At 57.4% G+C, this 26,848-nt stretch overlaps 2 protein-coding genes across 3 annotated transcripts in view; one reads left to right on the forward strand and one right to left on the reverse strand.

Moving 5' to 3' along the window:
- Window positions 1-5,388, forward strand: part of SLC7A10 (solute carrier family 7 member 10) — a 19,328-nt gene extending 13,940 nt beyond the window's left edge. The window contains exons 6-11 of the mRNA XM_007996239.3: window positions 705-828; window positions 914-1,017; window positions 1,348-1,444; window positions 1,629-1,778; window positions 2,768-2,945; window positions 3,230-5,388. Of these exons, the coding sequence (XP_007994430.1) occupies window positions 705-828; window positions 914-1,017; window positions 1,348-1,444; window positions 1,629-1,778; window positions 2,768-2,945; window positions 3,230-3,360 (784 nt within the window). The 3' untranslated portion in view covers window positions 3,361-5,388. The remainder of the gene's footprint in view (window positions 1-704; window positions 829-913; window positions 1,018-1,347; window positions 1,445-1,628; window positions 1,779-2,767; window positions 2,946-3,229) is intronic.
- LRP3 (LDL receptor related protein 3) lies at window positions 4,946-18,924 on the reverse strand. 2 transcript variants are annotated; one of them, XM_007996238.3, is made up of 7 exons: window positions 18,596-18,924; window positions 16,688-16,735; window positions 9,644-9,779; window positions 7,761-7,975; window positions 6,251-7,367; window positions 5,887-6,019; window positions 4,946-5,598 (listed from the first exon to the last, which is right to left on the reverse strand). In XM_007996238.3, the coding sequence occupies exons 1-7, from the start codon at window positions 18,666-18,668 to the stop codon at window positions 5,011-5,013; spliced, it is 2,310 nt and encodes a 769-aa protein (XP_007994429.1). In that variant the 5' UTR covers window positions 18,669-18,924; the 3' UTR covers window positions 4,946-5,010. The 2 variants fall into 2 exon arrangements, with proteins under 2 accessions (XP_007994429.1, XP_007994428.1); XM_007996237.3 differs by having other exon boundaries at window positions 9,644-9,782; window positions 18,596-18,923.
- Window positions 18,925-26,848: the final 7,924 nt, after the last annotated feature.

The raw sequence follows: 26,848 nt of genomic DNA on the forward strand, positions 1-26,848 counted from the left end.
GGAGAGGCAGCCTCTCCGCTCAGCCCCACTGCCACCCGAGGCTCAGGCTGGTCCTCGGTGGCCCACGCCTGTTGCCCTGCAAAAATGGCCCTGGAAAGACAGCCGGGGGGCTTGCATTCTAGCCTGGCCCTGTTTTCTCTGGCTATGGACACGTCACAGCCCCTTGCAGGGCCTCAGAAAGGCTGAATATCATCATCCTGCTGTAAATAGATCCAGAGATTTGCATTTGGCCTAAAATTATGCATATGCACACAATATGGTCCCTACGAATGAAGCCAATGACTGCGTCTGATGCTCAGCCAGGGAGCTCGACAGTGAACCTTTGCAGCTGAATGAGCTGGGACTGGAGAGTTCCAGGAAGCCTCTGGGTCTATGGACTGGGCTCTGGGGCCATTTTGGGGAATTTTCCAGGCTGATTTTGGCTGTATGCAATTTTGTCTTTCTGCACAGACATCAGACCGTGTCCTCAGGATGTGATGGGGCCCCTTCCCCATCTCCCATCCTACCAGCCTGTGTCCAGGTGGGGATGGGGCAGGGCAGACAGCAGGGTCCCCTTGTCTCGCGCAGCACTGCTGCCCCCTTTCCTGCCCCAACACCCCCAGCAGACACAAGAGATGGAGACTCTGAGCCTCTCCCGTGGCTGGGTCTCCGGGGTCCTGCACCCTCAGGAGGTGACGCTGACACGCTCCACTGCCTGTCCCCAGGAACCTACCTCGCGCCATCTTCATCTCCATCCCACTGGTGACCTTCGTGTACACCTTCACCAACATCGCCTACTTCACAGCCATGTCCCCCCAGGAGCTGCTCTCCTCCAATGCGGTGGCTGTGGTGAGTGGGCCCTTGCTCGGTCCCTGGCTCCTGCCCAGGCCCCTGCCCCGGCCTCACACACAGCCTCTCTCCTGTGCCCACCCAGACCTTCGGGGAGAAGCTGCTGGGCTACTTTTCTTGGGCCATGCCCGTCTCCGTGGCTCTGTCAACCTTCGGAGGGATCAACGGCTACCTGTTCACCTACTCCAGGTGACTGCACTGGGGAGACGTGGGCATGGGGAGGGAAGGTTGGGCACAGGTGTGCGCAAGTCATGCGGCGGGGGGAGGCCAGAGGAAGGGAAACCTGTCAGGGGCAGGGATCTGCCTGAAGCTGGGGTGATGATCCCACCAGTAACAAGTGTCTGATCACAACTGAGAGGCAAAGAAAGCAAGAGGGAGGCAGGTTGAACAAGGTGAAGAACTGCCTGGTGGGGCTGCTGGGCCCAGAGTGGGAGGTCAGAGGCAACAGCTTAAGAGGGACATCAGGTCCAGAGCTGAGACCCAGGAAGTGGCCGGTGCCCATCTCTGCCCCAACACTAGGCTATGCTTCTCTGGAGCCCGAGAGGGGCACCTGCCCAGCCTGCTGGCCATGATCCACGTCAGACACTGCACCCCCATCCCCGCCCTCCTCGTCTGTGTAAGTTGGGGGACCTGGGCCAGGCAGGGTGTGGAGGCAGGGCTACCCGGCAATGCAGGACCTTCCGGGTAATGGCGGGGTGAGCCATTCCGGGGTGGGGGTGTGGGGTGGGGCCAGGGCTCATCCTGTAGGGGCGACAGGAGGCAGGCTAGGGGCCAGCCGTCAGCCCCAGGTCCTCTCCCAGTGCGGGGCCACAGCCATCATCATGCTCGTGGGCGACACGTACACGCTCATCAACTACGTGTCCTTCATCAACTACCTCTGCTACGGCGTCACCATCCTGGGCCTGCTGCTGCTGCGCTGGAGGCGGCCTGCGCTCCACAGGCCCATCAAGGTGAGGCCCTGGGATGGCTGGCCCCCATGCTGGGTGCTGCCAGAGCCACCCCTGTATCCACAGTGGGCACCAGAGGCAGGTGGGATGGGAGGTGCCAGCTTTTGTGGAGTGTTGGGCCCTGCTCAGGGCTCTCTGTGCACTGAGGCATCCACTCCTCATAGCAGCCCCATGAGGACAGAGCTGTGAATGCTCCCAGTGTACAGATGGGGAAAATGAGGCTCAGGACTGGGTGCAGGGGCTCATGCCTATCCCAGCACTTTGGGAGGCCGAGGTGGGAGGATTGCTGGAGCCCAGGAGTTTCAGACCGACCTGGGCAACATAGCGAGACCTCCTCTCTGCAAAAAATTAAAAATAAAAGGATTAGCCTGGTGTGGTGGTGCGCACCTGTGGTCCCAGCTACTTGGGAGGCTCAAGTGGGAGGACTGCTTGAGCCCGGGAGGTCGAGGCTGCAGTGAGCGGTACTAGGGCCACTGCACTCCAACCTGGGTGACAGAGGGAGACCCTGTCTCTAAAAAAATAAATAAATAAAAATTAAAGAAAATGAGACGGGAACTGTTCAAGGTCACAAAGGCTGCCAGGATTCCATGGGCCCACAGAAAAACAGAAGACCATAGCCTGAGCTAAAAGCAAAGCCCCCCAGTGTGTGTATAAATCCTTATATGGAGAAGTGCTCGGTGCCTGAAATGTGAAACACCAAAAAACCACCGACCTCCGGCCAAGTGCAAGCGTCAAGTCCACACACAACTGCCGTGTGGAACTCGGTGCCGCTGAGACTTTGAAAAATCCTCAGCAAAACTGGCCAACAGCCTGACGCATGAATTGGCCTCAAACACACTGGGCTGTCGCCAAGAGGAGGGGTAGGTGGGTGCAATTGCTGTTCAGGCCTCAGCTCCCAGGGAAGGGAGGAAAACTCCCCAGACCCTCAGGGGTCAGGGGTACAGACAGCTGGGGGTCCTGCACCATCGGTGTTTCTGCTCCCCCTTCCCCAGGTGAACCTTCTCATCCCCGTGGCATACTTGGTCTTCTGGGCCTTCCTGCTGGTCTTCAGCTTCATCTCCGAGCCTATGGTCTGTGGGGTCGGCATCATCATCATTCTTACGGGGGTGCCCATTTTCTTTCTGGGAGTGTTCTGGAGAAGCAAACCAAAGTGTGTGCACAGACTCACAGGTGAGCCGGGCAGCCACAGGTCACCCGGCACAGAGGGCCGGGGCCTGGAAACGGGACCTCCTTCTTAGAGGCTCACCCCAGAGCAGGGTGTCCTAGCAGCTGAGGTGGGAACACAGGGCCCAGCTGCCGCCACGTCTCTTCCCAAGATGTACCCAAAGTTTCCAGAACCATGTGTACCGACGGAGCAGCTCCCTGAAGACCCCTGCCCAAGGGGAGGTGTCCGGAGCTGGGGGTCACCCCTATCCCGAGAGGTCAGGCCTCAAGGTCCATCTGTCTGTCCTCAGAGTCCATGACACGCTGGGGCCAGGAGCTGTGTTTCGTGGTCTACCCCCAGGATGCCCCTGAAGAGGAGGAGAATAGCCCCTGCCCACCCTCCCTGCTGGCTGCCACAGACAAGCCCTTGAAGCCACAATGAGATGTTTGTAGAGACTGAAGCAGCTGTTTCTGTTTACATGTTGTTTATTGAGGAGGCGTTTTGGCAAAAAAGTTTTTGTTTTTGTTTTTGTTTTCTGGGGAAAAAAAAAAAAAAAAGAGGCCGGGCACGGTGGCTCAAGCTTGTAATCCCAGCACTTTGGGAGGCCGAGACGGGTGGATCACGAGGTCAGGAGATCGAGACCATCCTGGCTAACACGGTGAAACCCCGTCTCTACTAAAAAATACAAAAAACTAGCCGGGCGAGGTGGCTGGTGCCTGTAGTCCCAGCTACTCGGGAGGCTGAGGCAGGAGAATGGCGTGAACCCGGGAGGCGGAGCTTGCAGTGAGCCGAGATCTGGCCACTGCACTCCAGCCTGGGCGACAGAGCGAGACTCTGCCTCAAAAAAAAAAAAAAAAAAAAAAAAAAAAAAAAAAAAAAAAGATACGACTCTTAGAAGCCTGTTTTAAGGAAACCCTGAAATGTGGACTGGGTTTCCTGTCTTAGCGCTGCCCTGCTAGCTTTTCCTGAAAAAGCCTATAAATAAACAGGGCTGGCTGTTCGCTCGTGCTATGGGGAGTCCATGATGGGCACAGATGGGAGTGGTCGGGGCGTACCTCGGTGGGTGCACACATGTTGCTGGCCGGGAAGACGCTGTGACAGGCCCTGAAGGAGACTCTCGACATTAGGGGGCTTTGCTGCTTGACACAGGCACTCCCTACCATGGCACCCAGAGTCCCCCGGCCCTAAAAGGACATCGAGGGGAGCAGCTCAGTCCGCCCCTCCCCCAGGCCCCTCGATGCCAGTCTGAGCTTGGCCACCCAGGAGAGCTTAGGGGCTCCCAGCTGGGATCGTCTTTCTTCTCATAAACCACCACAGAGTGAAGGTCAGGACTTCAGAGCCCTCAGTCTCACCCTGGCTTACAGGTGGGGAAACTGAGGCCCTGAGCTAGGATGGAACAGATGTGGCCACTGCTGTTGGTGTCTCGGCTTCTTTGTCCCCAGAAAGCACATAGCAGCATGTCCTGGGGGCTTTGAGGCCTGCAGGGAACTCCAGGGGCTTCCTGTATGCCAGGTATACACCCCAGCCCCGCCACAGTGCCCAGGAGATTGGACCCTCAAGGAAGGCAAAGGGCACCTGCCTGGTCAGGGGCCTGAGGGCTTGGCAGGAGCTGCCCAACCCAGGTCCTCCAGGGGCCTTGCTGGACAGGAAGAGGGTGAGGCATGGGCAGAACACTCACCACGGATGAGACCCAGCATCCCCATGGCCCAGCCCCATCCTCATGACAACTCCCAGCTCTACGGGCAGCTGGTGCCACTGCAGGGCAGATGAAGCAAAAAAGCTCTGGTCCTCTGCTTCTTTGGAAATCGGTTCCCAGAATGAAGTGGGGGCAGAGAAGTGAGACCCCAGGGTGCTTGTGTACGCTGGGATCCTGCAGACGGGCTCACCGCTCCCCCCTTCTCCCCCACTGTTCAGTCCCAGAGCTCCCGCCCACCATGCCCACCAGTGCAGCCAGCTGGCTGAGGGCCCAGCCCCTCCGCTGGGGTCCCCGGAGGGCCTCTCCATAAGAAAGGACGCAGAGGCAGGGTAGAAATGACTGTGTATTCCCTGGTTACAAAGCGGGGCTGTGGCGGTCACCAGCGAACCCGGCAGTCAACAGACCAACAGGGCCTCATCATCGCTGGCCTCCAGCATTGGGGAGCAAGGGGGCGGGGGGCTCCTGCAGACCCCCAGTGGCTCTGGCGAGTGGGGGCCCAGGGTGCTGCTGGCAGTGGAGGCCTGGGGGTGCGGGTCCTGGGCTGAGCAGGGCTCCCGAGGTGCATCCGCAGGAGCTGGACCGTCTGCCAGTGGCTCCCTGCAGACCTTTCTGTCCTTGTCCACAGGCCTGCACTCTGGGTCTCGCAGGCCTGACGGCAAGGGTGGCCCTGAAGGTCCCACCTCCGGTGCATGGCTGGGGGCACTGGGGGGCCCATCTCCGGCCACCCTGGGGCTGCCTGTGTCCGTAAGCGGTGCTGGGGGGTCGGGGGCAGCCCCTGGAGCAGGCTGGAGGAACCCATCACCCAGCACGGTCTGTGAGGGGCGTGCTGCAGTCAGCAGTGGGATCTGGCCTCGGGGCACCCGCGGCCGGTGAAAGAGCCGGTTCCAGAGGCGGCCGAGGCGGCGGCGGGAGGGCCCCCGGCGGGAAGCGTGCCGACGCATCTGTCTCCGCATGGCTGTGCGAAGATTCTGCAGCACAGAGGCCTGTGGGGTGGGGTGGGGTGGGGTGGGGTGGGGCGGGGTGGGGTGGGGCAGGGTGGGGGCAGGGGGATGCGGCTGAGGGGGCGGCCAGGCTGCTCAGGGGCAGGAGTCAGCACACCCCCAAGGGACCTGAGACCCAAGAGACCACCTTGTCCATCCTCCTACCTGGCCATGGGCCCCCAGGTCACCCTGTCCAGGCCTTGCCTCCCACTCCTGTGACCGCTGGACCAGCCTTCTCCACACACTGTCCCACCTGGCCCCAGAGGGGCCTCGCGCCCTCCAGGGGCTCACCTGGGAGGCACTGTAGACAGGAAAGTCCTCCACGGGTGGAATGAGGCCCTGCGCGATGAGCTGACCATAGGACGGAGGTGCCTCCCGCCGCACGAACTCAGCCTCCAGGCGCGTCATCTGGGTCTCGAAGGCCCTGGAAGCGGTGGGCAGAGGGCGACATGGCTGGGCTGCCCGGGACCTGCAGCAGCAACAGGATTCCGGGTCCACCCTCCACCCAGACATCCCAAAATGTAGGGACCCCAGTGTGCACAGGGCAGCCTCCAGGTAGCTGGTCCAGGCCCCCATCTGCAAACCCACAGCCGTGGGGACAGCAAGCCTGGGCGATGAAGAAGCCCGGTCCCCTGGCTGTGGGCACAGCGCCCACCTGTACTCCTGCGTGCGCAGTGAGTAGAGCTTGAAGGCGCAGCCCAGCGCGATGACCAGCAGCAGGCCGCACACCAGGCTGCCGATGAGCGCCGCGGTGATGACCTTGCGGGGCACGGCGGCCAGGCACCCGTGCTCATCGCTGCCGTCCTGGCAGTCTTCCTGGCCGTCACAGCGCCACGTCTCGAAGATGCACAGGTTAGTACCACAGTGGAAGGTGCCGGGCTGGCAGGAGAAGCAGTTCTTCTCGTCTGCGCCGTCGGGGCAGCTTTTCTGGTTGTTGCAACGGTCGGCAGGCGTGTAGCACAGACCACTGCCACCCTCGCAGGGGTACTGATCGGGCGGGCAGGCAGGGCAACCCTGCTCGTCTCGGCCGCTGGCGCAATGCCACCAGCCGTCGCAGCGCTGTGGTTCCGAGAAGCAGCCCTGGTCGCCCGCGCTGCCCCCATCACTGTCACTGCTGCTCCCGCACGGCTGCTCCCAGGGAAGGCAATAGCCCTTCACCTGATAGGTGGCGTTGAAGCCGTGGCCGGCGCTGCGGGCGCGCGCATGGTACGCCACGGTGAGGCGGCCCTGGGCGGCCTCCAGGCTCACGGGCCGGTGGTTGCTGCGGTAGGACAGCGTCTGCAGCAGGCGGTCCCCGCGCTCACCCAGGCCCTCGTATACCTGCACGTAGTCGTCGTAGCCCAGCCGCAGTTCCAGCTGCAGCAGCACCCGCCGCGAGTCCTGCGTGTCCACCAGCCATGTGCAGTGAAGGTCCGAGGGCCCACGGGCCGCGCCGAACAGGTCTGGGGAGGCAAAGGAGCCGTAGAAGCTGCCCAGCCGCCTGCCGCACGCCAGGTCGGGGCAGCCCGCCTCATCCGAGCCATCGCCGCAGTCCTGCAAGCCGTCACAGCGCCGCTCCACAGGCAGGCAGCGCGTGGAGCGCGCCCCGCTGCAGGGAAAGGTCCCCCCGGGACACAGGCTGCCTGGAGGCTCCGAGGCGGGCGCCGAGCAGTTGCCCTCATCAGAGCCGTCTCCACACTCATCCACTGCGTTGCACTGCCACGGGCCGGGCAGGCACTTGCCATTGTCACAGCGGAACTCATCTGCCTGGCAGGACGCCTGGCCCAGCTTCCCTGTGGGGTGGAGAGGTAGCAGGGGACAGTCAGGAGACAGAAGAGCCTCCCTTTGGCCAGGGGGCCTGGGGCCAAAAGTGGGCAGGTGGTTCCCCATCACCGTGGAAGCAGAGACCCCTCCAACACCAGGGTGGGCTCAGTCCCTGACCTGAGTCTGGGGTTAGGGGTGAGTTCCCACAACTCGCCAAGACCGGGAAGTGGGGCCAGTGACCTTGAGAGGTCCGAGGCATCCACATGCCCAGTTCTGCCACTGTCCTGAGATTGACAGGGTGGTCAGGGGACATCCTGCAGGGAGCCGGAGCCCTGTGGAGGGTGCTGCCCCTGTGGGCCGGGAGCCTTTCGGCATGCACGGTGTGCTCTGTGGTGTCCTGCCTGCCCTGCGGCCGCTATCACCTCGGATGTAAGACAGACGGAAGCCCTGGGCCTGGCCGGAGCTGGAGGCATCTGAGTGGAAGAAAATCCAGACGTGGTCTCGGGCAGAGATGAAGGCAGGCGGGATGGCAGAGCCACAGAGGCGGAAGGCCTCCTGGCGGGGCGGGGCCGCTGGGCCCAGCAGGAGCCAGTCCAGGGAGCACTGGTGGGACTCCTCCACGTCAAAGTTGCGGAAGCTGCAGGGAGGCGGAGAGGACCCAGACATGAGGCCGTAGGCAGGACCTCCATGGCCGAGGACCAGCAGAGAGTGGTCAGGCTGGAGCCACGGCCAGGACAGCCAGCCCCGTCCCAGCCGGCCGCCCCCACTCCTCGTGTTCCAGATTGCCTGGTTCCTCCACTCCCAGCCACTCTGTCCCCACACTGTCCCCATCCAGGTGTGCACGGGAGGCTCCATGAAGAATTGCGATGTCCATACAGGTCATTTCCAGCTCTGCTGCGGCTGCCCTTCCCTCCATCAGTGCACATGACACCCCCAGCCTGAAGCCGAAGTGCAGCAGGAAGTCAAGAGCCCCCCGCCCTGACACCCTCCCCAAAAGGGCAGAGGCCCAAGGGCCCAGACCCCTCCACCTCGGGACCACTAGGATGGGCCCAGCACAAAGTCCTAGGCAGGGGCAGTGAGGGTGAGACTGTGCCCATGAGGCTGGCCGAGGCTGCAGCAGGTTGACAGCTTGTCATCTCCAGAGATACATTGGCCCTGAACCCCCTGGCCCTTGGGGAAACTGAGGCACAGAGACTAGGACAGACCCTGCCCATGCCCATCACATCCTCATGCATTGCAGCTATGGAGTAAGTCGGGGGTTGCACCTTTTGGGCTCTGGCATTTGGGAAAACTATGGCAGATGGAACCTATAGTGACTCCCCAGCCAAATGTCCCCATGACCACTCCTGACCAGGACCACCGCTCGCTGCCTGGCCCCCTTTCCTTCTGCATGTCCCTGCAGCTCGAGCACCCGGGCTTTGCCTGATTCACTCCCCTCCCCAAGGCCCCCTGTGGAAACCATGCTCTGGGCTCAGTGCCAGCCTGGCCCCCAGCCACCCCTGCAGGACAGAGAGGACACCTCTGCCACCTCAGAGACATCAGACCATGCCCACTAGTCCCAGGCTGTGCTCCCAGTGGCATGTGTGCTGGGGGCCTGCCTTCCTGGCAGGGCTGAGTGACTGAGACCCCCCACACCCCATGAACGAGGCTCAAACCAGGAAAAAGTCCAGCTTGGGCACCTCGCCACAGAGGCCCGTGGAGACCCAGGGCACTGGACACATTTGTGTGCATGCTTTCACATGTACACATGCATGCTTACGGCTCACGCATGGTTACACCCGTTATCTTACATGCATGCACACATACACGCGCTCTGCACCTGTGCAGGCATGGCTCGTGCGCATACATGTGCTCACACGTGCACTCTCTCACGTGTCCTTTATGTCTCCCCCGACATGGGCTTGTACACGTACACAAGCACACGTGCGTTCACATACATGCACAGACACGCACTCACATATGCACACACACCTACTTACCTGTGCTCACATGCATGCACATGCCACACACCTCAAATACCTACACACGCCTGTCTCACACATGCACACATCTGCATGCACACACACCTACTCATAAATGCTCACATGCAAACACCCACACACCTGTTCACACCTGCTCACACATGAGCGCTCACACACACCTCACACATATGCTCACACACATGCACATGATCCCACACCTGCTCACACACACGTACACCCTCAGGCGTGTGCCCTCCACACCTGCTCTCACACACACACATTCTCACTCACCCCACGCGTGTGGGTCCACATCGATTCCTTCCGACACCCCCGGGCGCCCCTACCTGATGGTAATCATGTCACCACGGTCGCCCTGGATGTACCAGCTGCAGTTGGTGCCTGGCGGGTAGTTGAGGGGCCAGGCCGGGCTGTAGATGACCCCACGCCGCTCCGTGTGCTGCTCCAGCTTCCCACTGCAGGCTGCTGTCGGGAGAGGAGGCCGAGAAAGGCCGGCCCATCTTTGGTTGGGAAGCGGGTTGCAGCGGGGGGTAGGGGCTTCAGCACAGCCCTGCCCCATGGTGGGATCTAGCCCAGCCAAGGGTGGCCATGGCCAAGGGCAAGGCCACGACTTGTCACTTCACGGAGGTGGTGTGTACGGGAGGCCAAGTAGGGCCCCCTAGACTTGGGGCAGCTATAGCCTCCAACCCTACGCAGTGAACTAGAGCCTAGGTCCTGTCCCCCGCACCTCTGGCAGAGCTAGGAGGAAACCCACCAACAGCCCCTCCTGGCAGCCGGCACCTCCAAGGTGTAGCCTCGTGGCCTCGGCTCAGTGCAGAATTCCACACCACTAGGCCTGCCCGGCCGGCATAGCCCATCCTGCGACAGCCCCCTGCCTGCCCTCCCTGGCGCTTTGCTCACTCAACATGTATTTACTGAGCACCTACTATGTGCCAAGCATGCATGGTAGGCACGCTGAGTAAGGCGGGACTAAGGCCTGCTCTACGGAACTCACAGGCTGGGGGTGGGAGCAGATGGACTTTACACAGATCCCCTGGGTAGAATGAAAATCCTACAACAGGCCTGAAGAGAGGTGGCAAAGTCCAGCTGTGGCTGGAAACGCCACCTGGGTCTGATCACACCCTGTGCAGAATTTGGGTTTCATCCTGAGTACAAGTGAGAAGCCACCAAAGGTAGATTTCGGAACCAGGTGAGGAAACAGGCTCAGAGAGGGTCGGCGACTTGCCCGGGGCCACACAGCTAGGGAGGGCAGAGTCAGGAATCACTGTAGTCCTCTGGGGGCCTCAGCTTCTCACTACAGCACTGAGCCAACATGCATTCATGGAGTGCCAACTGTATACTGCTCAGGTTGAGCAAAGAGCATCACACCTGCCAGCTCAAAGGAGGAGCCCTCCATGCCCAGCCCCACGGGCCTCACTTTAATCCATCCATTCTCCATGCTGTCTGCTTCTAAACCATCCAGGGCAGCATGGTGAGCCTGCCCTGCCCCGCTGTGCCCTGGCCCTCCCAGGACCGGGCAGCTGGTCCCTGCACTTGACCACACCCCCAACCCCACAGCCCCCTGACCCTTCCCTGTACTGGTCCATCTGATTCTCACAACAGCCTGAGATGAAGGCAGGGCCCATTTTACAGATGGAGAAACTGAGGCTCGGAAAGGCGAGGGACGACGCTTTTCCCAAGCCCAGTGACACTCTTTTCACTTTTCCATGGCTGGCCCCTGGCACCGTGACCTTGCAAGCCGAGTTCTCACTGGTTCTCAGCAAGACCCTCTGGGACCCAGCTGCGGGACAGGGAGGAGAGCCCCCTGGCTGCCTCCCATGCTCTTAGCACAAAACCACAATTCACTGCAGCAGCCCCAGCCCCTCCCTGCCCCACACTCTGCCTTATCCCTCCCGTCACCCCTAGCCCCCCGGACCTCTCCGATCTCTCACATTGGAGGGAACCTTGCTCTGGAGGCCCTGGTGGTCCCTAGTGGGTGCTATCCCCACCTTCTTATGCCATTCACGGACTCCTCAGCTTCCACCCCCAGCTCCATGGTCCCTTCCCAGGGAAGCCCTCCAGGCTGCCTCCCGCAGAGCTCCAGCCCTCCACCCCTCCCCCCAGCCTCGGCCACAGAGCATTTCCCTTTTGCTGTTGGGACTGACCGGATGAACATCACACAGGCAAGCAGGGCCGTGCCGTGTCCCAGGACTCTGTGCAGTGCCTGACGCATGGCAGGTGCTCCACAGATGTGGGTCCCTGAGTGGACGGGTCCATCTGAGGACCTGCTGGGCAGCTGCAGCCATGAGCTGAGAGCTGAAGCCCCTTCCCCCAGGGGCCTACTGGGACCATGAAGGCCCAGGTGATCTGGGACTGTGACTACTAGGGAGCTGGTAACCCCCATGAACAGCTCGTGAGAACAACAAGGATAAGAACAGAACTTTTGGTCCTAAAGCAAGGCCGGCCACCACCACGTCACCATCAGACCCTTGACAGTCCCGGGTCAGTGAGGTGCAAGTCAGCGCCTCTCCACCTGAAACTCACACATGGCCCTGGGAGGCAGCCCCCACAACCAGCCTCCGATCCTGCCCCAGAAATAGGGCGCTGTACACCCTGCTCCCAGCCCGAGAGGGCAGGAGATAAACTATCAGAGAGGGGTCTCGGGGTGCAGCCACCCAAACATGCAAAGTGGCCCCAGCCCCAGCCTGGTTCCCTCTGCTGGGTGAGGCCACTGGCCATGAGGACCTCACAGAGCCCTGAGGTCTGAACTGGGATTCCTTGGGAGGTGTAGGGTTAAGAAATCCAAAAGAGGCCGGGTGCAGTGGCTCATGCCTGTCGGCTCAGCACTTTCAGAGGCCGAGGCGGGGGGATCATTTGAGGTCAGGAGTTTGAGATCAGCCTGACCAACATGGGAAAACCCCGTCTCTACTAAAAGTACAAAAATCAGCCAGGCGTGGTAGTGGGCGTCTGTGACTCGGGAGGCTGAGGCAGGAGAATCGCTTGAACCCAGGAGGTGGAGAGTGCGGTGAACCATGATCATATCACTGCAGTCCAGCCTGGGTGACAGAGCAAGACTTTTTCTCCAAAAAAAAAAAAGAAGAAGGAAATCCAAAAGAAGAGATCTTTCCTGCTGGAGGGGTCCGAAAAGAAGGTTCCACAAAAGGGAAGGCCCAGTGAGGCTGGGGTGGTAACGTCCCCCACATTGCATCTCTAAAGCACATGCTAAGCTGAGGTGTCAGCCTCTGAGTCAGCACGGCTGGGAACCTCCCATGTTCACCTTTTTGCCGAGGGGTAAAAACCTATGAGGTGCCCTGTCCTCCATAGGGGCAGGACAAGGCACTGTCCATTCCTACCCAGCCCTGGAGGCCTTCCCCAGGGGATAGACATAGACCTGCCCCTCTCCTCGGGGCCCTTGGGGGCCAGGTGTCTCACCCACACTTTCTAGGAAAAGCCAGGTGTCACCTGCCACCTTTCTCTCTTCCCACTCACCTAGGCCAGAACCCTTCTCCCTCATACACCTATGTCTGGCCCCTTCATCAGGGGTTGGGAGGCCACCAGCCACATCAGGAGCAGAGGAAGGGGCAACTGCCAGCCGCTCTGCCTCTCAGCAAAGCCCTGGCAATGGGTGCCTCCAACCAGCCTCACTCCTGGGGGCTCCCCGGAAATTTCCACATCAGAGCAACTAGGTTAAACTGTGTGCTCTTCTCCAAAGTGGGTTGGCGGACACCACGCTGGGGGCAGCAGCAGCCCAGCCTCATGCAGAGGGGATGCGGGACCAGAGGGAGGCTGGGCTCTGTGCAGGGAGCTGCGAGTTCTAGGCAGGGACTCTTTTTTTTTTTTTTTTTTTTTTTTTTTTCCTGAGACAAGGTCTAGCTCTGTCTCCCAGGCTGCAGTGCCGTGGTGCGATCACAGCTTACTGCAGCCTCAACTTCCAGGCTCAAGGGATCCTCCCACCTCAGCCTCCCAAAGTGCTCACACTACAGGTGTGCCCCACCGTGCCCAGCCTAGGCAAGGACCCTGCTTGACCTGAGGCAGATGTGCATGTGGTGGGGGACTGGGGTCAGGGGCTGCCAGTGAGGAGGGGGTCTCCAGGAATGCCCCATGGAGGTGAGGTTCATGATGGGCTGTGTAGCAGTGGGCAGGCAGTGAGGGCAGATGGGAGGACTGCATGATTTGCGGGATAATGGGGAAGAGGGAGGGGTTTGGGGGTGTTGGGGGCAGCCGAGAGGTCTGTCTGAGCTTCAGCTGGTGGTGACCTGCCTTCTCTCAGGCACAAGATGGCCTGGGCCCTGGGAGCCATGGTGGCCCACACAAGTAGGGAAGGAATGACCGGGCACTTTTAGGCCAGTGTCCTTTCCTGGTCCAAAGAGTCATCAAATATTCCTGAGAGGACACTGCAAGGCCTGAGGAAGCACAATTTGCAGATCCAATTTCCAAAGTTGATCAATACCCCCGCCAACCTGCCTGGTGCAACCCGACGACGGGGAGCTGGGAGTCCCACCCCAGACGTGCCGGGGAAGCTGCCAGCTGCCTGCAAACTGCATGAAGCCCGTGCCCAGGCTCTCCCCACTGGGGCCACAGTAGCTTCAGGGCTGAGCCCAGAGGCCGGTGGGATGCAGGAGGTGTTCTGACCAGTCAGAGCCCCACATACCTACGCTTAGGATGGGGTTTGCTGGGGGGTAAAAAACCTGTGAGGTCCCCAGACAGCCCTACCAGACCCTCTGGAGCACCTGAGCCTAGTGAGGGTGGAGAAGGGGCTGGGGGAAGGGTTCCCAATCCAGGGTCCCATGCAACAGGAATCCCAGGGAAAGCCATGGAAATGCAGGGTCACGGAGCCATGCTGGGAGGGGGGTACCTTGGGCCACCTGCAGCTGGTCAGTAAGGCTGGAGGTGTCAGAGGTGGACTCTAGGACAGCGAGGATCCCAGACCACCACCCATGGCCTTGCGCACTGGGTGTGCAGCTCCCATCACAGAGGGCACCAGGGGCTGCAACGAGGACCCTGTTGGGACCTGAGGTCTTGACAGCTAAGGACCTGGACAGTGTTCTCTTCGCCCAAGCTCCATGAGTGGCCCTAGTCCTCAGGGAAGCACTTTTCTAAACGGGGGGTATATGCGCATTTGGGGTAACACACCCACCAGCAGGAGGGTGCCCTGGGGGTTCACATTCATAAGCTGTGACAGCCTCATTCCCCCTTCCCCGGACTCTCTACCATGGCCACAGACATCTGACCCAGGCCGGGCCAGTAAGCCTTTTCCTGGAAATTGGGATGGGAGACTGGGCCACCATCAGTTGTGGGGACCAGGACAGCAGACAGGGCTGGGGCTAGGTCAGCACTGAGCGAGGCCTGGCCCTCGGCCAGCCCGAAGCAGCAGAGGAGGCTGGGCTCCCGAGAGCACAACTCAGGGCAAAGAGAGAGGGAAAGAGGCCTGAGCCTGCCAGAGGAGCCAGTGAGCACAGCTTCTGTGCACCCTGGGCCTTCCCCTCAACCACAGCCAGCAGCAGGGGTCCCGCTGCCTGACAGCTCCAGGTCCTTTCTCCAGCAAGCCAGGCCCTGTGCAGAACTAGCAACCCAGGCACCTCCTGCCCCACCAAGCAGAACAGCAGGCAACGAACAAGTCAGAGGCCCCCATTGTTCTCCCTGGCTGCACCTTGACCTCAGGTTTTGGTTTTTGTTTTACAGACAGGGTCTCGCTCTGTCACCCAGGCTGGAGTACAGTAGAGCCGTCATAGCCCACTACAATCTCAAACTCCTGGGCTCAAGCAATCATCCTGCCTCAGTCTCCCGAGTAGCTAAGACTACAGGCACATGCCAACGTGCCCAGCTAATTTTCAGAATTTTTTGGAGAGATGGAGTCTCACTATGTTGCTCAGGCTGGTCTCAAACTCCAGGGCTCAAGCATTCTCTTGCCTTAGCCTCTCAAAGTGCTGGGGTTACAGGTGTGAGCCACCACACCCAACCAGACTTAACATTTTTATGGAAATACTTATGCTTACTTTAATACCTTTTTAGGGGTTGCTGGAAATGGCAGTATATAGGCAGAATTAGCAAGAGATGCAGAGGTCTATGGGGGCTTGTCAATGATAGAACAGGCTCCCTCAGGCTCCCCTCAGACTCTCCAGGTGGCACTGAGGGCCCGGGGGGCCTGGGCTTATCCACTTGCCAACCAGCGGCCCCTTACCTCCAGTAGTGAAGGATGGATGGGCTTGGCCGCCCCTCTAGGGCGGAGCTTAAAGACAGCCAGCGGCTGGACAGACCCATGCCAACAGGTAGAGGCGGGGGCAGCGTGCTCACTGTGTCCTCTGGGATTCTGTATGTACTTTTGGCCAAAATGTTTACCTCTCTCTTGCAAGTCAGCTGCCTGAAACTCACTTTTCACGTGCAGCTGATGCAAGGCCACGTCCTCTACCCACCTTCTTACCTTACCTCCCACACCAAGCCAGTATCTTCCCTGCCCTGAAGCACCCCCAGACCAGCTACCAGGCAACCAGTGGGCACCCCCATAGCCCAAGCCCAGCAGAATGACTCAATCCAGCCAATCCTAAACTGTTTGCCCTGCCTTTTCTGTTTTTTAGAGACAGAGTCTTGCTCTGTTGCCCAGGCTGGAATACAGTGGTGCAATCTCAGCTAGTTCACTGCAACTTCCGCCTCCCAGGTTCAAGCGATTCTCCTGCTTCAGCCTCCCGAGTAGATGGGATTATAGCTATCTTTCAGTAGAGGTGGAGTTTCGCCATGATAGCCAGGCTGGTCTTGAACTCCTAAGCTCACTCAATCCACCCACCTCCCAAAGTACTGGGATTACAGGCGTGAGCCACAGCGCCTGGCTGCCGCGTCTTTCCCACGAAGCTGTGATGCCAGCTCTAACTTACACCTTTCTTCCCCCCTTGCTCCTGCTTGTCCAAACCTAGTAATTCCCAGGTGGCCCTGCATGGCGTGGCATGTCCCCTCCTCTCAAGAAAATAAATAAAGTGTTCTTTCCATGGCATGGGCCTCTCTGTGTCATCCCTCAGTCATACCCCTATAAATTAAACCCTAGGAAGCCCACAGCCTGCGTGAAGCACAAGATGTCAATTCCACGGGACCCTCGGCAGCTTGCCAGTGGTATAAAGTCACCATGTGCCAGGCACTGCACTAAGAGCTTGCCTCACTGGCTCATGGCATACTAGGAGCCAAGTTTTCAGTAGACCTTGTTATTTCACCCACTTTACAGATGAGGGAACTGAGGCCCAGAGAAGTTGAAGCCTGCCCAAAGCCAAACAGCTCCTTTGTGATGTAGAAAAGATGCACACAGGAACTCGGGGTGGAGCCAGGACCCTGAAGGCCTGTCCTCAGGGCCCACTCACCCAAAAGGGCCCGGAGGAATGGAGGAAGGAGAGAAAGTGCTTACTTACCTAAGGCAGGAACTGCACTGCTGAGCCTCCCGGTGAGGAAGATGTTCACTGTGGGAGACACAAAGAAAGGGTCAGGGGTCTCAGGTGCCTGCTGGGGACCAGCAGCAGTCCATGAGGGACACCACAGGTAAACCCAAGGCTGGCCCGCTGGTCCCCTTCCTCTTATAGGGAAAGGCCCAGAGCGTAGCCCAAGACCGCCCATCAAGAGGGCCCCTACCCACCTCAACCCCACCTCCCTGCCTTCCCTGCTCTGTTTTCCAGGCTGGAGTGCATAGCTCACTGCAGCTTCAAACTCCTGGGCTCAAGCAATCCTCCCACCTGAGCCTCCCAAGTAGCTGGAACTACAGGTGTGCACCACTATGCCTGGTTTTTTGTTTGTTTGTTTGTTTGTTTGTTTTTGTAGAGATGAGGTATCACTGTGTTGCTCAGGCTGGTCTCAAACTCCTGGCCTCAAGCGATTCTCCTGCCTTGGTCTCCCAAAGTGCTGGGATTACAGGCACCTGCCACCGCACCTGGCCTGCTCCTACTACTTTGACCAGCTTCCCCCTCCAAGGGGAAAGCAGCAGCAGGGGCAGGAGGGAAGGCAGTTCTGCTTATCCCCATTTATAGGGTACGCAGCTAGTGATGGAACCATCCTCTTCCCCCGTGCCACGCTGACCTTCAGAAGGAAAGTAAAACTTCCCAGCCACCCCTCAAGCGCCCACCTCCATGGGGTTTGGCCCTTACTTTCACCTTCTGCTCTGGCCCGGGGGGGTTATGGGCCCAGAGCCGAGGGGCAAGCCCAGCTTCCCAGGGTTCAGGATGCGGGTCAGATCCCACCTGGCCAGGAAGCAGGAACCGCTGCCCCCACCCAGGACACCCAGGACCCCTGGGCAGAGCCAGGTCAAAGCTCCTGAGCACAGAGCGCCTGCCCCCTGCCCTGCTCACCATGGATGCCAGCACCCAGCAGCTCAGAGCCCAACACACATGACCCTGCACCCAGGTTGGGGTGGGCGTGCTGAGGTTACACCCTCCATGCTCCCCAGTGGCACATTCCCATTGAGCCAGGCTCACACAGCTGGGGCACGGGCCTGCCCGAGCGTCAGAGCTCCCTGAGGCCTGGGGATGATTATTTTGTCATTTCAGTGGCTTCGGCAAACCTGTCAGGTTACAGAGCCCTCACTGGTGACATCATAGGGTGTCCCCCAATAACCCCCAGTTCTTATAATGGCCTCCCTCCTTCATCACAGTAAATAAAGGAGCCATGTGGGTTGGGGATTTAACTCCTTCTCCTCTCGCCCACGCAGGGCGCTGGAAAGCTGGACAGAAAAACTCCCGGACAGGGCGGGAGACCCTCCCACCCCATGCCCGGCCTGGACCGGTCCCTGGCCCAACCCAAGCACCCTCCTAAACTGAACAGGCCTGCCCAGGGGCTGAGAGACACAAAGGGAAAACAGGAGTACCCTGGAAGCCGCCTCCACACTGGCATCCTCCTCCAGCCCTGCCCCGCACCCCGAGTCCCCATCTGCGGCTCACACCCGCCCCCACCCCAACTCCAGGCCGGAAACAGCTTCTTCTTCAGGGGACAGCCGGCCTGGCCTTTGTCCCCAGCTCCCGGGGCCCCCCTCGACTCCAGGCTCAGCGCGGGCGGGCCGGGTGAAGGCTGCCGCCTGCACGAAGGGCCGCCTGCCAGCGCTCAGCCCGGGCTCCGGGCACTACTCCGAGCGGGGCGCGAGCCGGGGCTGCGCCACCAGAGTCGCCCTCCCAGGCCCGGGGCCAGGCGGGCAAGCGGTGCTGGCCGCTCTCTGGGCCTCCGCGCGGGAGCCACCGCGGTGCGGAGCCCCGGGATGCCGCGGCCTGAGAGGGGGTCGGTCAGGGCGCGGGGCGGAGCTGCCACGCGGGGGACCCGGACCCGCCCGGCCCACTCACCCAAACAGACGACGGCTAGCTGCGCCCGGGCGCCCGGCGCGCCCTCCAGCCCCGCGGCCGCGCGCTTCTCCATACCGGGCCCGGCCGCCCGCGGGCGCCGCCTCCTGCCCCCCGGCTCCGGGTCCGGATCCGGATCCGACTCCGGCTGCGGCTCCTGCTCTGGCTCTGGCTGTGGCTCGGGCTCGGGTTTGGGCTCGGGCTCCGGATGTCGCGGCTGTTGCGGCCCGGGTGCAGGCGGCGGCTCCCGAGGCGTCTTTGTGCGGTGGCGGTGCAGGCCCGTAGCGCGCGCGGGGCCACATCGGCCGCGGCGTCACGGGCCCCGCGGGGGCTCAGCGGCGGCCGCCAGGGAAGACCCCCGCCCGCCGCTGCCCCCGCGCCCCGGGAGCCCCGCCGCGGCCGGCCTGGGCCCGGGGACCCCCGGCGCGCCCATGCCCCGCGGCGCGCAGCCCGCCCGGCCCCGGCGTCCCCGGGCCGCCCCGCGCTGCGCCCAGCCCGCCCGGCCGGGTGCCGCCGGTGGAGCGTCCGTGGGTCTGTCCGTCCTCCCGCCCGGCCCCTAGCCCGCTCCCGGAGCCTGGAGGCCGCGCTGCGCCAGCCACGTGACGCGCCCGCCGAGCCGCAGTGGCGCTGACAGGGCGGGCGGAGGCGGCTGGGGCGGGCCGGGGGCGCACGCCCCGCCTCGGGGTGCTGGACAGCTCTGCGCACCAGCCCAGCCCCGCCCCGCCCGCGCCCCCCGCCGCGTTCTCTGAGCTCCAGCCCAGCGCTCCAGGCGGCCGGTGCTCGCCTGGCCTCCTCCTGGGCCCACGAATTGATCCTTCCTGGAGCCAGCTGTGCTAGGAGGGTCGGGGAGCGAGGATTGGGAAAAGGTGGGAGAGAGGGCTGCTTAGGGAACCTCATACGGGTGGCACAAGGCTAAGGCCTGTCTTCCTCGCAAGGTGTCCCTGTTCCTGCCCCTCCGTCTCTTTCATTTGCCACGGTTCAAGTGCCCTGTCACGTCTCTTAAGAAGAACCCCCTGTGCCGAGCAAGACCTGTGAGGGGACATTGGTGAACACGCCAGAGGCCTTTGGAGATCTCCCAGGGCCCCCTGAGCCCACCGTGTTACCCACTATCCTCGTGAGGCTGAGGACTCGGGAAGAGGCCTGCTTCTTAGGCTGGGGCTGCCCTCTGGGGAGCTGCCCACCAAGAGGTTGAGTCCAGTGAGGCAGGAACCAGGAGAGACAGGGGGACGGTTGAGAAGGCCATTTAGGGTCAAGACGGATGTGAAATCAGAGGTCCCCAAAGGCTCCAAGGCACAGAGGGCCCACCAACATGAGCTGAGGCTCCCAACCCTTTTCTGACACCCCTAGCCCCTCATTTGATATTCTCCGTTTATGGAGAGAAGGTTGAGAGAAACTGATGGTCCGTTAGTGAAAGCGTAGACACTCACTCACTCACTCACTCACTCACTCACTCACTCACTCGCACTGCGCAGGTTGATTGCATTTTAATAAAAATTGGGGGGAAGAAAAATCTTTTTAGTTTTTCTGGGTTTTCTTATTCTCTGTCTTCTAATTCCTTTGGTGATTTTTCCAAGAAGCAGACTTCTTAGGAAAATATATTAAAGGATGTAAAAATCAAATAACAAGATACATTACAGATTGACGGCATAGAGCACTAGCCTATGTGTAATTTGGTTTCAGAATTTCCTCAGACTGCTGACTGCGGAAGAGCAGGCATTTATTTACGCATGGCAAAAATGCTCAACAGAGGCAGGGGCAATGGTAGGGTGGATCTGCGGTTTGTTCATTTGTTGTTGTTGTTGTTGTTGTTGTTGTTGTTGTTGTTGTCATTGTTGCTGCTGCTGCTTAGTGTTTTTAGAAACAGAGCCTCACTTTTTCTCCCAGGCTAGAGTGCAGAGCTGCAACCATAGCTCACTGTACCCTCAAACTCCTGGGCTCAAGCAATCCTCTCCACCTCAGCCTCCCAAGTAGGTGGGATGACAGGTGTGTACCACCATGCCAGGCTAATTTTTTCATTTTTTTGTAGAGACAAGGTCTTGCTCTGTTGCCCAGGCTGGAGTGCAGTGGTGCAATCATGGCTCACTGCAGCCTCAAATTCCTGGACTCAAGGGATCCTCTTGCCTCAGCCTCCCAAAGTGCTGGGGTTACAGACATGAGCCACCACACCTGGCCAAAATATGCAGTTTTGTTGAAGATGCTGCCTGCTTCAATGCATGTTTTGCAAGTCATGTAAGGAATCCAGGGTCTAGACCAATGACTAATATGGGAGTCATGTTGGAGCCTGAAGCAAAAGAAAAATGAGCCCTTAGACACACTTATCAAAATATCCTCCCATATTTTGAACCAAGCGGAAAGGCTAATAAAAGCTCTACAATCACAACAAGACCCATCTATGCCCATCCCATTGTGAACCCTCATAAACCCATATGGCAAGAAATGGCCAAGGTATCCAGGAATCTTGGACTGATTGGAAACAACTGTCCCCATTGCACACACAGAAAAAATTTACATTAAAGCTGATTTATCTTCATTATTGAGTTTTTTGGCACTTCCTTCAATTCTGTGCCCAAGGTGCCTCACTCCCCTATCCTACTCCCGGCCCATATAGAGATCTTGGCTATCTGACCCCCGATTTCCGGTTTGTCTCATAATGGTCTAGTGCCCCCTAGAGGCTGCTGTGCCGGCAAGACCCTTGCTGGGGTCCCCAGTGCAGCTGTGGCCCAGTCCTCTCCCCCACCACCCTCTCACCACTTCTGGAAAGGTTCCTGGTATTCCTGTCTCTGCTTGGACACTCTTCCACCCTAGCTGCAGTCGCCTGGGTCTCTCCACCTCTGGAACCTTTTCATAAACCTCCCTCACAGACTCAAGCTATATCCAGAACGTGTCTATTCATCACAACCCAAAAACTTCTAACTAGTGGAGAATTCAGTACTGGGAAGGAGATGATGGGCGTGGACCCAGAATATGGGAACTGGCTGGGGCAGGTGAGGGAGCAGTGGTGGGGCCGAGGGGCTCAGACATGAGAGCAGGGTCTTCCTGGCAAGAAGCTGACCTTCCCAGTTAGCAGGAAGCAAAGCTGCTGTCACAGTCTCTGTGGGCCAGTGATGCCTTCAGGAATCTGCTCCAGGAGTGAGGGGCCAGAGGACATGCAGAGAGGAGACGGAAGGATACAGAGGCATCCCATGTAAGTCCCCACTCCATCCCAAACAAGAGGGCCACCACCATTGCCCACTCATCAGCCACATACCCCAAGCCCTCATGTGACACAGAAGAAACCAATGACTCAGGAGAGTCCCACATCCTCCCCCAACATTCACCCACAGGCAGATGCAAACTCAAGCACTCTCTTATCCAACTGCTTACCAGACACTAATGAAGAGGACTCTGCGTTAAATGGTAAGTGTCTTTCCTGATTTCAAATAACTAGAATCATCCAGGTGTGGTGGCTCATACTTGTAATCCCAGCACTTTGGGAGGCCAAGGTGGGAAGATCAGTTGAGGCCAGGAATTCAAGACCAGCCTGGGCAACATAGCAAGACCCTGGCTCTACAAAAAAAAAAAATTTTAATGTACTGGGCGTGGTGGTATGCATCTGTAGTCTGAGCTACTCAGGAAGCTGAGGTAGGAGGATTGCTTGAGCCCAGGAGTTTGAGGCTGCAGTGACCATGATTGCACACTGCACTCCAGCCTGGGCAACAGAGTGAGACCCTGTCTCAAAAACAACAACAAAAATCCTACTATCTATTTGAAGGTCAAAGGCCAAAAGTGACTTTGGCAAAGACAACTGAAAAAAAAATTGTTTTATGATCACCTGCCCAGGTTTATCAGAGGTGACTTCCAGGAGGGCACACCCCTCATTATCCATTATCCTAATTGAGCCATAGACCAGATACCCCTCACCCCCACATCTGCCCCTTCTCTACTGTGCTCTAGTCAGTTCATGGCCACATCCATTACTGAGCTGATAATTTTTACTCCAATCTCCCTACATCCAATCCATCACTATAACCTGCTGGTCCCCACAATGTATCTCAAATCTACCCAGCTCTCTCCATCACCGTGACCACCTCCCTGGTCCCGGCCACCATCTCCTCTCTCCTGGACCTCCACAGAGGTGCCCCCCCCATGTGGTCCCTTGCCTCTCAATTCATTGCTCACATTTTTAACATGCAAATTGGTTCATTCCCACTGCTGAAAATGCTCTAGAGCAGACTTCAAAGTTTTTAGCTCAAGCTGCATGATCCTGTGGAATAGCCCTGCCTGCCACCTTCTCCAAGCCCCCGTCATCACCAGTTTGCTCTGGCCTCAGAACGTTTCCGCTCCTCCCAGAGCTGATTTCTACCCTTCTGCCTATTGCATCAGGCAAATAGTCAAGCCAGAGAGCATTTGGAGGGAACTTCTTGATCCTTCCAGCAGCCCCTCCAGCATATGGACATACTGATGGCCCCCGGGTCTCCAGGGTCCCCTTGGAGAGAAGAACTGCAAGCACCGGGGGCAGCAGTGAAAGAGGAAAGTCTGTCTGCCTAGTCTCTCCTTGGGCAGAAACTGTCCTGAAGTGCTTTGTGCAGTGGTGTGATCATGGTTTGTTGTAGCCTTGATCCCTCCCAGGACCCTAAGAGATGTGCCTCACAGGGTGATGTCTTCTAAATGGCTATTTTGCTCTCATATACATTATTTTTAAAAAATTTTTTGTTTGTTTGTTTGAGACAGAGTCTCATTCTGTCACCCAGGCTGGAGTGCAATGGCGTGATCTTGGCTCACTGCAACTCCCGCCTCTTGGGTTCAAACGATTCTCCTGCCTCAGTCTCCTGAGTAGCTGGGATTACAAGCACGCACCACCATACCCAGCTAATTTTTGTATTTTTAGTAAAGACGAGGTTTCACCACGTTGACCAGGCTGGTCTTGAACTCCTGACCTCAAATGATTCACGTGCCTCGGCCTCCCAAAGTGCTGGGATTACAGGAGTGAGACACCACGCCCAGCCCTCATATATATTAAAATCCATGTTTCTCCAATGACATTTGAAAAGCTCAGCCATTTGGGAAGAAATTAACATGAGGGCCTGTGACTGTGGGATTTCTGAACAGAAGTTAATGTCCAACTTTGGAGTAAGATGGTGAAAGGACAAGAAAGAAAAGAAGAGAAAAAAAAATGGAGCTTTTGAGAAAGGGTGTTGTTACGGTTTGGCTGTGTTCCCACCCAAATCTCATCTTGAATTGTAACTCCCACAATTCCCAAGTGTTGTGGGAGGCACCTGGTGGAAGGCAATTGGATGATGGGGGTGAGTTTTCCCATGCCGTTCTTGTGATAGTGAATGAGTCTGATGAGATTTGATGGTTTCAGAAAGAGGAGTTCCCCTGCACAAGTCCTCTCTTGCCTGCTGACATGTTAGAAGTCTCTTTGCTCTCCCTTCATCTTCCACCATGATTGTGAGGCCTCCCCAGCCATACAGAACTGTGAGTCCATTAAACCTCTTTCCTTTATAAATTACCCAGTCTCGGGTATGTCTTTAATAGCAGTGTGAAAACGGACTGATGCAGGTGCTAAGGGTTATTTGAATGAAAAATATCAAAACCACAACGAGATACCACTTTGCATCTGTTAGGATGGCTATGGGGCCAGGGGAATACACAGAAAACAACACATGTTGGCAAGGATGTGGAGAAATTGACATGTTTGTGCATTGCTGGTGGGAGTGCAAAATGGTGCGGCTACTGTGGAAACCAGTATACTGGTTCCTTAAAAAATTAAAAATGGAATTACCATGTAATCCAGCCATTCCACTTCAGGGTATATACCCAGAATAACTGAAAGCAGGATCAGACAGATCCTTGTACACCCATGTTCATTGTGTCATCATTCACAATGGCCAGAAGGTGGGAGTAACCAAGTGTTCCTTGATGGATGATGAACGAATAGGCAAAATATGGTTCATCCATACAATGGAATATTATTCAGTTTTTTGTTTCTTTGGTTTTTTGGGGTTTTTTTGTTTTGTTTTGTTTTTTTGTTTTTTTAGACAGAGTCTCGCTCTGTCGCCCTGACTGGAATGTGGTTGTGCAATATCAGCTCACTGCAACCTCCACCTCCCAGGTTCAAGCGATTCTCCTGCCTCAGCCTCCTGAGTAGCTGGGATTATAGGTGCGTGCCACCATGCCTGGCTAATTTTTGTATTTTTAGTAGAGACAGTGTTTCGCTATATTGGCCAGGCTGTTCTCAAAGTCCTATTCTAAGGTGATCCACCTGCCTCAGCCTCCCTAAGTGCTGGGATTACAGGCGTGAGCCACCTATTCAGTCTTAACAGAAGGAAATTCTGACACATACTATGACATGGATGAAACTTGAAGACATTATGCTAAGAGAAATAAGTCAGTCACAAAAGGACAAATATTGTCTGATTCCACTTACAGGGGCACCTTGCATAGTCAAATTTATACAGACAATAAACAGAATGATGGGTGCCACGGGCTGAGAGGAGGGGCAAATAGAGTTAATTAATGGGTAAGGAGTTTTAGTTTGGGAAAATTAAGAGTTTTTGAGATGGATGTGTGGATGGTTGTACAACAATGTGAATGTATTTAATGCCACTAAACTATACAGCTACAAATGGTTAAAATAGTAAATTTCATGTGTCTTTTACCATAAAAATAAACAACAACAACAACAACAAAAAATCAAACAAAAAAACAAGGCCAGAAGCAGTAGCTCACACCTGTAATCCTAGCACTTTTCAGAGGCCAAGGTGGGCAGACCACTTCAGGTCAGGAGTTCGAGACCAGCCTGGTCATGGTGAAACCCCATCTCTACTAAAAATACAAAAATTAGCTGGGCCTGAAGGTGCGTGCCTGTAATCCCAGCTACTCGGGAGGCTGAGGCAGGAGAACCGCTTGAACCTGGGAGGCAGAGGTTGCAGTGAGCCGAGATCGTGCCACTGCATTCCAGCCTGGTGACAGAGTGAGACTCTCTCTCGAGAAAAAAAATTATTATTATATTATTAATAATAATAATAAATTTAAGGCCAGGCATGGTGGCTCACGCCTGTAATCCCAGCACTTTGGGAGGCCAAGGCGGGCGGATCACGAGGTCTGGAGTTCGAGACCATCCTGGCCAACATGGTGAAACCCCATCTCTACTAAAAATACAAAAACTGAGCCGGGCCTGGTGGCGCACTCCTGTAGTCCCAGCTACACGGGAGGCTGAGGCAGGAGAATCGCTTGAACCCGGGAGGCGGAGGTTGCAGTGAGCCCAGATCACGCCACTGCACTCCAACCTGGTGACAGAGCAAGACTCCATCTCAAAAAATAAACAAATAAGTAAATAAATAAATAATAAAAATAAAAATAAATTTAAAATACTACAAATAAACTGGCAACATATATGGTTGCAATCACAGCATTTCTTCCTGAGCTCAATGGGGTGGGGCAAGCCAGCCCGGGTTGCTGCTTTGACTTCAGTGCAACTTCCTAGCATTTCTGCAATCCTGGGGCAGTGGTGAGGGCGGGAGGGGCAGTGGAGATTGGTCAGTTCAGGTGGGAACTGCAAAGCTCAGAGCTGAGTGCCTGCTCACCTGTGGAAGTGCCCGGACACACCCAGCCACAGTGCACCCATCCAGCCTGCTGTGTCTGCAGGCATGTCCGGGGCAGTGGGCACAGTGTGCCCAAGTGCATCTAGCCATAGACACTCTCCAAGCTGCAGCCAGTTCCTAGAACCTTAATAGACCAGTGGCAGTAAAATCATTTTACCTTCAATATTGAGCAGTAATTTTAAAATTATAGGCCTGAAATGGTAATAGTAAGTATGTCATAAAAGCACCATTCCAAAAAAAAAAAAGTGTTTTATTGCAATGAAAATGTTAGCAGCAGGTCGCCCCTTGGTTTACATAACCCTCTCTGCAGGAACTTCCAGTGCTGAGTGCAGTTTCCATTTTCAACCGAAAAGCTCCCTCGGCCTTGCTGAAGCACTCAGAAGTACCCTGAAGCAATAATCATTTGTGTATTGATTTGGGGGAGAATCAATCCAATCCCGTCCGTCCACCTCACTAAATTATTAATGAAGTCAAGTACATCAGAAACCCCAAGACGGGTTAACAGGTAAGGTTTATTCTTTAACCCTTTTGGTGCCTGATATGGTTTGGATATTTGTCCCTTCCAAACCTCATGTTGAAATGTGGCCCTCCAGTGTTGGAGGTGGGGCCTCGTGGGAGGTGTTTGGGTCTTGGTGGTGGATTCCTCACGAATGCCTTGGTGCCCTCCACA

This window comes from Chlorocebus sabaeus, chromosome 6 (assembly GCF_047675955.1).
Source record: "Chlorocebus sabaeus isolate Y175 chromosome 6, mChlSab1.0.hap1, whole genome shotgun sequence".
In the NCBI taxonomy this organism is placed as follows: domain Eukaryota; kingdom Metazoa; phylum Chordata; class Mammalia; order Primates; family Cercopithecidae; genus Chlorocebus; species Chlorocebus sabaeus.